The following is a 12,669-nucleotide window of genomic DNA, read 5'->3' on the forward strand; positions in this document are numbered from 1 at the left end:
AAACCTTGTTTGTTTTCTGCATCACTGAGGCCAAAATGTTTTGCTTCAACCCAAAAATTCCAGCCCCAAAATAGTGCTGCAAAGGCTCTGCCTGTGGGGAAGCCTCAGCAGAGCATTGAATAATTCTTGGAAGATTTTTAGCTCCATCAGAGCATATTTGAGTTTTTCCTCCTGTTGTTCTGATTGGGATGTGACCCCACAGCAGCAATTGTCTCCCGATTTCCAACCTCAGCTTTGGTTTTCATCTGCTCTGGGGGCTGTTCAGCCTCTCCCTCTGGATGTGTGAGCAGTGCTGCCTCTCCAACCAGCAACCACTTCCCTCTCCAGCCTTTGTTCCCTTGGAACAGGCCAGGCATTCTCCTCTCCTCTCCTCTCCTCTCCTCTCCTCTCCTCTCCTCTCCTCTCCTCTCCTCTCCTCTCCTCTCCTCTCCTCTCCTCTCCTCTCCTCTCCTCTCCTCTCCTCTCCTCTCCTCTCCTCTCCTCTCCTCTCCTCTCCTCTCCTCTCCTCTCCTCTCCTCTCCTCTCCTCTCCTCTCCTCTCCCTGTGATTTTTCCTGCAATCATTGCTCTTTTGGGCAGCCAGAGTGGGGGATTTGTCACCCCTGGAGTTTGAGGAGCTGGATTCCACCTCTCAGTATCTCAGCAGGACGTGCCTGTTCCTCTCCTAAATCCCTTTGCACCATCTGAGCCATACCTGGAGCTCGTGCTCCTGTTGGAATCCACTGAAGTGTGTAGATGTCTGTTGGTTGTTCCCAGTCAATCAGATTTGATTTTGGTTTCACAACATTTATATTAAGAGCTAGAATTAGTATGTGGCACTAGATTCCAGAATAAAAAATATTGATCTAAAAGGAAGGAAGGTAAAATGAATGTTGCTGTACAAGAAGGCACGTAAGGTTTGTGCCCTGATGGAGGAATGGCTGGATGGGGATTGACTTCCCTGTGCCATTCCAGGTGAGGAATGTGCCTCACTGAGGGTGGGACTTTGCCATGGAAGTCAGAGAAATGGATTTGCAGGCAGAACTGCAAACAGCAGCTCCAGCTGAACAACCTGTGGGGGATGGAATAACATGGTACATCCATTTCCTCACATTTCCCATCTCCTGAGGGCTCCGAGTCTCTTTTTGCTCTGAAACATCTTTTCCACAGCACCCTGATCCATGGCTCAGAGAAGCTGTGCCCTGGATCCCTGAAGTGTCCCAGGCCAGGCTGGACAGGGCTTGGAGCCACCTGGGATCATGGAAAGTGTCCCCATGGTGGGACTGGGATGGGATTTAAGGTCCCACTCTGCCATCCCAACAGGACCTTTCCTGCCCTGCTTCCCCTAAAGCAGGAATTTCTCCTAATTGTGCTTGAACATCTCATAAACACCTGATCTGGTCCATCTGGCACTGAGGAACTCCCAGCAAAGATCACACTCCACTTGTGCAAGGAAGAATCACAGAATCCCAGGATCACTGAGGCTGGAGGAGATCTCCAAGGCTGAGCCCAACCTGTGGCTGATCCCCCACCTTGCCAGCAAATGAGATGACCCAGTGTCATTTTCCATTTCTCCTCTTTGTTTGCTTGTTAATTCACAGCTAAACCCTCTTTATAGTGGGAATCCTAACAATCTTCAGCTATCGGGTATTATAAACTACTGGAGACGTGTAGGATGTCCTAAGGTGGCAGGATTTACAAACACACAGAGGATTTTCTGGTCAATAAAAGAAATAAAAGTACAGAACTCTGGTTTTCTCATCTTCTGGTGTGCCAGTGTTGCAGTTCTGAATATCACATTAAAATATTGCCTAAATCCCTCTTTTAATTTCCAGAGGACCTCACATCTGGCAGCAACTTGCAAAACATTGCAGAACATTCTGGAAAAAAATGAAAGCCTGTCAAAGCTTCATGTTCTGCTAGGATGGGGCTTAGCAGAACTCTTCTGTAAGAGACTGAGTTATGTTTTCTTGGAGCAAATAATTGCCCTCATGTCTCTCAATATGAACCCCTGCAAATGATGTTCCTCCCCTGGATCCAGAGGCTGCTCACATTTATATCCCAATAAGCTCCTCATATTGAAGAAATGTGTCAGATTTCACGTCCTGCATGGCAGCTGCAGCTCTCTCAATCATTGTTATTAAAGAATATTTGCACACATTGCCATCTCTGTCAGTTTAGACAATTTTTTTTTTTGCAATTTTGCAAAACAATTTCCCTCCCTGGGTCTCTGCACACGCTGGAAAGGCTCTGCTGATGGAGCTCAGCAAGTGGCACTTTTGGCCTGCCTGTTTCTCCTTGGTAAGTCAGCCTGGGCAGGAGTTTCAGAGAAAATTAAAGGTTTTGTTTTGAGAAAGTTCACTGTTCCTGGAGCCCTGCTCTCCTTCATTTCAGACAAACAGACGCTCCCTGCTTTGCTGGGATCGATGAGTGAGGGGATATATTGGGAAGTGGTGTGGGTTTGAAGTGGGATTTGCTTTGATATTTCTGTGCAAATCCATGTGATGGCTCACTGACTCATACAGCTGAAAATAGGTGGTGATATCAAGCCCAGAATTCTTTACAGATTTTTCCCCCCTTTTTCTTGCTTAGCTAGCTGCTCTTCCAAAAAATTCAGGTCATTATTCAAATCTATGCTTAGATTAAAACTCCAGATAACATCACTCTTACTCATTGATGAATCACACTGGAGCAAATTTTGGTCCTACTGAACTCACTCTGTGTTGCCTTAGTCATAAGTTTGTTTGGCAAATCACATGTCATGCTCGAATTAAGCACTTGCTTAAATAAGATACTTTTAAAATACATTCAGGAAAGTTTGCCCATAAGATTTATATAGATAGGATTTATATTGCAAACTTGTCAAAGCAAAACTAGAGAATGAAAAATTCTGTTAATTCTGAGTTAAAACATGAATTTATGTTGTCAGCAACAGATCTAAAGGGATTGTTAGATATACATTAAATTAAACTTGTTTTCTAAAGTCTATTTATAAATTAATTTTAAATATTGGCTTTTGGGAGGCTTTGGAGTAGCAAACTCCCCCTGGATGTAGTGATGCCACCACCACCCACAGGGCTCAGTGTCACCACAGCCTCTGCTCTGCACTGCTCACACCAGCTTGACCTTTCCCAAAGATTTTTTTACATTGCATGATCCCTATGCCAATATCAAATTTGCACTGAATCTTTTAAACTGACACCATATGGCCCTTTACATTAACAGGGCCATTTTTCCCTGAATGAAGAGAAGGGGAATTTACTGAAATTATAATTTAAAATCTAAACACAAAATAGACAACATAAATAAAACACTTTCCAAAAATGGGCAGAAAATAAAAGGTGTGAAGTTATATTTAAAGGAAGAGCAGGAACTGAGGTGGGGATGGTTATAATAAATTATAGATTGTAATAAATTATGGCAGATGGAAACAGGGTTTGGATGCATCCATAGCTCCAGCTCTTCCCTGCCTCATGTGAAATGAGCCCTGGAAGCACTGACACATTACAGGTATGGCTAAAAGACAAAAAAAAGGGAATTTAATATATTCCAAGCATGCTCTGAATGATGATGTGTCTGTGGGAATAGGCCAAACGTGGAAATGAGGTTGGCAAGTTGCAATTTGGCAAACTGCAGCCAGACCACAGCAGGACCCATGGGCAAAGTGATCCTGCACTCCCTGATGCTCCATCAGCCCAGGGCTCCCTCCCATCCCAGCTGAGATGGAAAAGCTCCAGAGGTGCTGCTCAAACACCACCAAGGCTCTCCCACAGAACTGAGAGCTGAGAGCTGAGAGCTGAGAGCTGAGAGCTGAGAGCTGCTCCTCAGGCATCCCCAGCTCCACGGTGAGCCTTGTTGTGACTGTCCTGTCCCTGTCCTGAGCTGCTCCTCAGGCATCCCCAGCTCCACGGTGAGCCTTGTTGGGGCTGTCCTGTCCCAGGGAGAGCCTGCTGCCCCTGCAGCTGCTGATGGAGCAGAACACAAGCTGTTATTAAAGAGGTGCCAGCAGAAAAGGAGAAGGAGAAGGAGAAGGAAAAGGAAAAGGAAAAGGAAAAGGAAAAGGAAAAGGAAAAGGAAAAGGAAAAGGAAAAGGAAAAGGAAAAGGAAAAGGAAAAGGAAAAGGAAAAGGAAAAGGAAAAGGAAAAGGAAAAGGAAAAGGAAAAGGAAAGCTGGGCATGCAACCACAGCTTCCCAAGCTGCAATGTTTTAGTGTGACCCAGGTGATGTGAGGTCACTGCTTGCTTGGTCCCTTGCAAGTGGAGTTTGGATGAGGCAGGCAGGTTGGGATTACAGCTCCTCACAGCTTTATGGATATTTTCCTCAAAAGGATTAATCTGTGACTTCAGGAAAAGCTCACAAAATACCTGTGTGTTTAAAATCCAGAGAATTGTCCAAAGAAATTAATTAACAACCAACCACCAAATACTTGGGGGAAGAGGGAATGGATTAATTTGGGATCCTTGAAAACCTACCTATTGAACTGGCTTTTTTTTCAATTGAAGAATGAAACTCTGATGCATTTTTCCTATTATATAACGGCATTATTTTCCACTCCTTTATTCCTCCTTTGTTTCCAAGAATGATTAATTAGTGACACAACTCAGGTACCTGCAGAAACATTACCAAACCCAGCCATTCTTTTGTCTTGGAAGATTTTTTTCCTATACCTGGAGTAGCCAGAAGCACCAATGTCCTCTTTTGTACTCTCACAGGATTATTTAGGATTTCAGGATTAGAAATTCCCACCACACCTGTGACATTCCCTGATTTTCCTCTGGGAAGTCTGTGGAGGTTCCACAGAAATGGTCCCACATGGTTTGGGAACCTCTTCAGATCTCTTTGAAGTTCCAGCTGCTCCTGCTCTTCTCTGCATTGGCTGTCCCATAAATCCTGCCCCTTCCCAAGGACCTGGCCTTCTGCAGGCTGGGTGCTTGCTGTGCCCTGAGAGCCACAAATATGCCACCAATATTCCAGAACCACACAATCAATTTGATTAGAAAAGACTTCTGAGATCATTGATCAACCTACGACTGACTGATCACCACTTTGTAAAATGTCACATCCAGTCATTCCTTAACACCTCCAGGGATGGGGACTCCAGACCTCTCTGGGCAGCCCCTTCCACTGTCCAACATCCTTTTTGTGAAGAAATTCCTCCTCATGTCCAGCTAAACCTTCCCTGGCACAGCTGAAAATTTTGTCCTCTCACCCTGTCACTACCTTGAGTAACCCATGATTTTCACTTTCAGTCCTCCAAGGCTCACATGTCAGAACTGATTTAAAGGAATCTCCATTCCTCACCTTCACCAGTGCCCTCTTGCCCCTCTTGCCCTGTCTGCTCTACCCCATGGCCACAATTCAGTTCCCACTTCTCCCTCTTTCCTTCCTTTCTTTCTTAGGGAAGTTCAGAGGAATTTTATGAGCAGGTCTTGCTCTGGGACACAAGGAACACACAATTCCAGGGATCCAGGAGCAGCCACAGCTTCCCTGGGCAGTGTGCCAGGCCCTCCCCACCCTCACAGGGAACAATTCCTTCTCCACATCCCCATCCCTGCCCTCTGGCAGTGGGAAGCCATTCCCTGTGTCCTGCCACTCCAGGAGTGCCTTCCAAGTTCAAAGTCCTTTCCAGCTTCCAAAATAAACTCACTGCTGCCCCTTCCACCGAGGTTTTTACCCAAAAGCACAGGAGTGAAGTCGCTGGATGTGCCAAGGGGCAAAGCTGTCCCCTCTTTCCAGGGAGCCTTTAGCCTTTATTTGAGAAGGAATCCCTGAGCTGAGCAGGGCTCCCAGAGGAAGCAGGAGCTGCTGGGAAGGTGAGACTCAGAGCATTTGTGTGTTTATGGAGACCTGGCTGCACCGGCAGCAGCAGATCTCACTGAATGAAAGTGCAAGTGGGAATGCTGCGTCAGCTTCGCTGTGACTGCTGTCTGCACACTAAAAGTGCCTTTTTAAATGCTATTTTCTTTAAAAAACCCCTTTGACAAGGAAGTACAGCAAAGTGAAGCTTGAATACATCTTTAAATCTGCATGTTGGTTGCATAACTCCCCAGGACAGCTCCAAACTTCCTTTTGTTATTACAAATGTGTGCACAGAGCACTGCAAACATTGTCTCCATTCCTCACTGCCACAAAACACTTTCATTTTCCTTTTGACTCCTCTTGCAGCCCAGCAAATATTTGTGTTTCCTGATGCCCAGCAACGCTGTGAGAGATTCTGGTTTTGCTGTGGAGGCTCTCAGCCCCATTTTGCAGGAAATGGGGAAGTCCAGAGCAGAGGTGACACTGATCCCACACCAGTGACAAGAAGCTTCCCTGTGATTTGCATCCCAGTCAGATAAAAGTAAAATGTTCCTTTTGAGGGAAACATCCCCTGACTCCAATTGGCACCAGGGAATTGTTCCCAGGAGTGAGACCTGGGTTGTTTCTGCACAGCAGGAAATGGTTCTCACCGTGGTTCTACCCCAGCTGGGGAGAATTTTGGGGCTTGCAGGGTTTTCTCAAACATTCCCACTTCATTTATATCACACTGCCACTGCAGATCAGCACAAAGCAGTGACACCAACCCCAGAGCAAGGTGGGCAGGGAAAATGTTGCCATTGTGAATCAGGAAGAAAAATTGTTAAATCCAGGCCATTAACCCAGAAGACAGCAATTGTCAGGGTTGTTGGGGTTTTGTAGGTGAGCTTTGAGGTGGGTTTTATTTTTATGAAAAGTACCCTTGGTGTATTTCCTAATTTCTTGTTTTTATCTGGTGGAAGGGGTTCCAGCCCATGGAATGAGATGACCTTTAAGGTCCCTTCCAACCCAAACCATTCTGGGATTCTGTGATTTTATTATTTTCTGGTTGTTTGAAAACTAATTTTTAGAAAGCAGCCCCACTCCTACCCTTGTGCTGAAATCAGAACTACAGAGCTCTGAGGAGGAAAGGGAGCATCTCTTACCTCTGGCACAGAGTTTTCCAGAGTCCTCTTCATGGCAAGTCCTTCACTCTGGCTTCTGAAATCTGAATAAAAATAAAAAGTTTTCAATGCTCCATGGATGGAGGTTCCTGTAATTTTTTGATACAAGCTGGGGAGCTCCCAGCTCCTCAAAATGCACTGATTTATAAAAAAATAAAAAAGAATTATCTTGTGTTTGCCTTCTGAGGTGGGAGATTTTGGGATAAATTTGCATACATTTGTAAACTTTGTTTTCATGATTTTTCTCTGCTATGTTTTTCTAAGTAACAATTGAGTAAATCTTTCTACTCTTATTTTCCAAAGTTAAAGGGAATAAATACCATCTTTATTAGGTACTGATTTTAACAATATTTTTCTAGTTCCATTCATAATCATTATTTTCTTCACTGGTCCCTGCTTTGTAAAGTTAGCTTTTTCCTGGTGGTAAAACCCACATTTCTGGGGGTTTGAGCTGCACTCCTGCAGGTGCCCAATGGTTTGATTTGAGAATTCCAACCCAAATTCCTCTGGTTTCATATCTGGTAACTCACTTGTTGGATTGGGCTGTAAAAGAGCCCGGTCAAGAGTAGATTTATCTTTTGAGTCAGAATCCAAGATTTTAGAGCACAGGAAACAGCTGCAGCAGGTTCCTTTAGAGAGCTCCCGACGCCTGTGGTAACCTCCACACACAAAGCGCAATTCCCTGTCATTTTAAACCCATTTCTTGACACAAATAGTTTTGATATAAATCTCTCAAATCAGGAGCTTCCTGCTGCTTTTCGTCACTCTCCCTTCCTGCTGTAATTTAGGGAATCTGCTATTTTCATAGCTGCCCTTTTATTTCGTTTTATTTGGCGTCAGGCTTGAGATTTTAACTCCGTTTTCAACTTCTATAATTTTCATTCAGAGCTTTAAATCTCCTAGGAAGCTATTCTGTACTGGATTTCAGGGTTTGGCTGATAGGTTTGGGTGACCTTCGAGGGGAAAACACACAGGCTGCCACTTCCCTAAACCCTTGGAATAATTGGAAATAGAAATGGTTGGGAATGATACATTAACTCTGAGCATTAGGCACTAAGCATGCTTGCTGGCCACTTTGATCAAGCTCTTTTTTCCTGACAAAACCCCCTTTGAAATGAAGAGGACAGAGGTTCCTTTCACTTCAATCAGAGTTCTCAGACACAGGGAGAAAGAAGGACTTCATAACCTTTAAAAAGCCTCCCCTCGTCCATTCATGGATCTCCTGGAAAGCTCAGCACTTTCCCTTGTGCTGGAGTTACTAAGCCAGCTCCTGGGTAATTCCAGCCTTCCTTCCTTCGAGTGAGGATTTGCTTAACCATGAGATCAAACCCCTCTGTAAGGAGCTGGAATCTGGGATTTACAAATATTTGGTGGATTGTCAGCATGGCTTTCCTGCTTGCACCTCCTGAGCCTGCACATTGCAGGAGATGAATCTTTGTACACCTCATATGCTGATTATTTGTGTGCATTTACAGAACACCTTAAAAATTCCAGTTCTCTTTTAACACCTTGAGTGAAGGTTTTGGACACCCAGCAGTGTGCCTTGGCAGAGGCCATTATCAATTCTGGAATCTGTTTCTGCACTCTTTGAGCTTTTAATTTATTTAATACTTGTTGTACTTAAAAGGTAACAGACAGAGTAAAGAAGTAGTACATGCTCCTACTGGATTATGTTGCAATAATATACTTATACTACTTGGACATAATCATCCAAAAGTGATGCTTTTGCTTGGAAAAGATTAGTGCAGCAAAATATGAAGTATTAGGGGGAAAAAAACCCCACAAACCAACAAATAAACAGGATAAATCTGCAAGAATCTGCAGAAACATGCCAGGCTTTGAGCAGCTACGGTGAGAACAAGGATTCCTTGTGTTCAATGTCACTATGGAGAAGCAGAAGCAAAAGCAAGGATGTGATAAAGCCCCCAAGCCTATACAGCTCTGACATTTCTAAATTTAAATTAAATTTGAGGATTTTTGGTCAATCCACTGCTCAAATGTGCATATTCGATTCCATTATCTCTATGAAGATGAGTCAGAATTCAGGTATTGAACAAATAAATTTTGTTTGAGACATTGTTTCCTTGATTTGTGGATGAAAAGTAAATTATTTTATCTACAGGTGAGTTACAGCTCCTAATTTTCTTACAGCAGCAATTCTTCAGAAAGCCTATAATATTTTACAAGTGGAAGAGATCAGATTATGTGCCTAAAAGATGGATGGTTCTGGCTTAAAGCTAAACTAATGCAAGCTGAAACTTTAGTTCTGCCCATGTTCAGCTCTGTGCAATGGCTTTTTTGACTACATAAAAAACCCTTTCTGTACCCTACAGGGCATAATTTAAAAAAAAAATTGCATTGCTTGTAGAAATAAAATAATGGGATGAGTTTAGGAGTAAGAGCCACCTGGAGGGTAAATATGTTCCATTTTTGTTTTTTTTTTTTTTTAATTTAAGTAGTGAAAAAGAGCAGAACATGCACACAAAGGGAAAAGGTTGTTATTATCTATTGTTCAGCTGTGCTGACTGAAAGGAGGAAAAGTCTTCCAGCAGTGTGTAAAATGCCAGGTTCTTGCAGAAGCAGAAGGAGCAAAGTCGTGGTGGCTTTTAAGTGCTGGAGGAGGAGCTGCCTGTCCCTGTCCCAGGGATGTCACCTCTGCCAGCTGATGGCACCCAGGTGGGAAATCCAGCTCACAACCACCCTGACATGCCAGCTCACCCCCAATTCCTTCAGGGGCACCAAACCCCTCTGGGGTCTGGGAACTTTGGCTGCTTCTAAAACGGTGATGAATTATAAATCCTAAGCTAAACCATACCAATTTTCAATATTTACCTGTTAAATTTAATCCAAGGCAAGAATTGCCTGTTTTACAAAATAAAAATACTCTAAGGGAATTATAAATAAGTGCAGTCTATCACAGTTTTGTTCTCTGCTCCTTCTCTCATGTTTTTAAAGCTTCATTTGTTCACATGACTGAACACTTACCTGATGCTTTCATAGCAGTAGTTAATACAATTTCCAGATCTCTTTCCCAAGCTAATTTGTGTCTGTGGCTGATGAACACAATGTTCTTGCTGCTTCTGTTTCCCTCCTGTGTATTCCTGTGCTTGTTTCATCTTCCTTCTCTCTCTCTCTCTGGCTGACACAATTCTTTATTCTTCATTTTGTAAATCATGTGTTTGTCACGAACAGCAGTTGTATTTGCTATACAAAACCATGTAAATAAAAAACAGAGCAGCTAGCTAAAAATAAAAGGCAATTCAGAGACTGAACCTGTTTTTTTTAAATTTAAAAAAATGGAAATTAGGTAGAGTTGGCACAGTGATCCAAAAAGTGAAGTTTTGAGTAAGGGTTTCAGTTTATTTCAGAAGGTAACACTGACAACTCCTGTGAGAGCTCTAAGGTGGAGGTGAGAGAAGCAGCTGCTTGGTCTCAGGGTGTCAAAATTGAATGGAAGTGAGGAAATATTTGAGGTACTAAAGGTCTTTGATGGAGGGTTTTGCAGACTAATGCAGGAAGCTCTGGATGGGCAGAGGACTGAGGCTCTGTCAAGGTGAGAATTTGGGGTTACTCAGTTCCAAGTTGTAGGACATTGTTTTTGATGGCAAGAGTGATGAAGGAGTTTAGTAAGCTAAAACATGAGGAGTTCACCTCAGAATGAGGGAGAATTTTTCATGAGGGTGGCAGAGGATGGGAACAGGTTCCTAGGGAGAGTGTGGTGTCTCCAGAGTCATTCCAAACCCACCTGCTCCAGGTGACTCTGGCTGCACTGGATGGTTTCCAGAGGTCCCTTCCAACCCTGAATATTCTGTGATGCTCTGGGAAAAAAAATAAAATTGCACAGGCATAAGCTTGTTTCTGAAGTGTTGGTTTGTGCCAACCCTCCTGATGTTTTCATGGCTGGAACGCTTTAAGCCCACATTGACCAACACGCTGAGGAGACAAACCCAATGGCTTGTCCAGAGAGCGGGGACACTGTGGGGACAGTATGGGGAGACACTGGGGACTCTGTGAGGATTCTGCGAGGGCACAACAGGAACATTGTGTACATACGGTGTGGATACTGTAGGGGAAACAGTGGGGACACTGTGGGGACACGGCAGGGACAATATGGTACAATGTGGGTCACTGTGAGGGACACAGTGGGGACAATGTGGGACACTGTGGGGACCATAGTGGGGAGACATTGGGAAAAGACTGTGGGGACAATACAGGGACACTGTGGAGAGACAGCGGGGACACCGCGGAGGCACTGCGGGGACACTGTAGGCACACTGTGAGTGCACCGCTGGAGCATCCTAGGCACACTGTGGGCACCGGGAAGGGACACAGCAGGGACACGGCGGGCACGCTGCAGGGACACTGCGGTGACACTGTGGGCAGCCGGCGGGGACACGGCGGGCCGGCTCGAGACGCTCGGAGCGCTCCGCTCCTGCTCCGCTCCTGCTCCGCTCCCGCCCGGTCCCGCCGCCCCCCTCAGGCTCCCTGAGGCTCCCTCAGCCTCCCGCCCTCGGCTGCGCGCGCAGCGCCGCTCCCGCCGCGCGGGCTGCCGGGAGGGCCGAGCGGCTGTGGTTAATGTCCGCCATGTTTGCCATGGCGCAGGGAGCGGACCGAGCGAGCCCGGCGCGGATCTAGGGCTGCGGGGCGTGCGCTGCGGGCTACGGGCGGCCCCGCTGGGAGCTGCGCCGGGGCGGCGGGACCCTCCATGGTGGCGCGGGCGCGGCGCGGGAGCGGCTGGGAGGCGGCGGCGAGGCCGCACTGAAGGCCCCCCCCCCCCCCCCCCCCGCCCGCCCGGCCCCGGGGTGTTATTGTGAGGGGGAGACAATGAGCAAACTCTCCTTCCGCGCCCGGGCGCTAGACGCCGCCAAACCGCTGCCCATCTACCGCGGCAAGGACATGCCCGACCTCAACGACTGCGTCTCCATCAACCGGGCCGTGCCGCAGATGCCCACGGGGATGGAGAAGGAGGAAGAATCGGTAAGGGAGCGCGGCGCAGGGGGGGCACCATTGTTTACAGGCACCCCCCGCACGGGGAACCGGCCGCCGGTATTCACCAAGCGCGCTACGCTGGCTCCGCCGCGGGACGCTCGGGGCGCTGCGCAAACGGCGCAGCGTAAGCCGCGGTCCGGCGCCGCGAGCGGGCCCTGCCGCCGTCCGCCATCTTCTGCTGCGCGTCCCGGGCGCGGGTGAGCGGGGGGGGCTCGGCGTGAGCGCGGCGGGACGGGACGGGCCGGGCCGGCGGCGCGGAGCGGAGCGCGGTGGCGGAGCGCGGTGTCAGAGCGGCGGAGCGGGGCACGCTGCCGGACAGGCTCCGGCTGCCGGAGCGGCTCGGGATGTCAGAGCGGCGGAGCGTGCGGCGCGGCGTGCCGGAGCCGGCTCGGGGTGTCAGCTCGGATTGTCAGCTCGGGGTGCCGGAGCCCTCTCGGGATGTCCGAGCGGCATAGCGGCTCGCCGTGCCGGAGCGGCGGAGTGCAGAGTATCGGAGCCGGGCTGCCGGAGCGGCGGCTCGGGGATGCCGGAGCGGGCTTGTGCTGTGCCGGTGCGGGGTGTTCGGCATGCCGGGGCTGCTGCAGCGGGCTCGGGATGCCGGCCCGGTGGAGCGGCTCGGGGTGCTCGGCGCGTTGTGGACTAAAGCTGATGCTACTCCTGCCAAGCCTGTAGTGAGTGGCTGTCAAGTCGCTCGGGCTGGGGAGGTGGTGGCGGCGTGAGAGTGCTGGGTGCTGTGCTGAGCC

At 47.5% G+C, this 12,669-nt stretch overlaps 1 protein-coding gene across 1 annotated transcript in view; it reads left to right on the forward strand.

The window, feature by feature from the left end:
- Positions 1–11,529: 11,529 nt before the first annotated feature.
- The window catches only part of EPC2 (enhancer of polycomb homolog 2), a 38,282-nt gene continuing 37,142 nt past the window's right edge, over positions 11,530–12,669 (forward strand). The window contains exon 1 of the mRNA XM_059476331.1: positions 11,530–11,914. Coding sequence (XP_059332314.1) covers positions 11,762–11,914 — 153 coding nt within the window. The 5' untranslated portion in view covers positions 11,530–11,761. The remainder of the gene's footprint in view (positions 11,915–12,669) is intronic.

The sequence above is a fragment of the Ammospiza nelsoni genome, chromosome 7 (assembly GCF_027579445.1).
Source record: "Ammospiza nelsoni isolate bAmmNel1 chromosome 7, bAmmNel1.pri, whole genome shotgun sequence".
Classification (NCBI taxonomy): Eukaryota; Metazoa; Chordata; class Aves; order Passeriformes; family Passerellidae; genus Ammospiza; species Ammospiza nelsoni.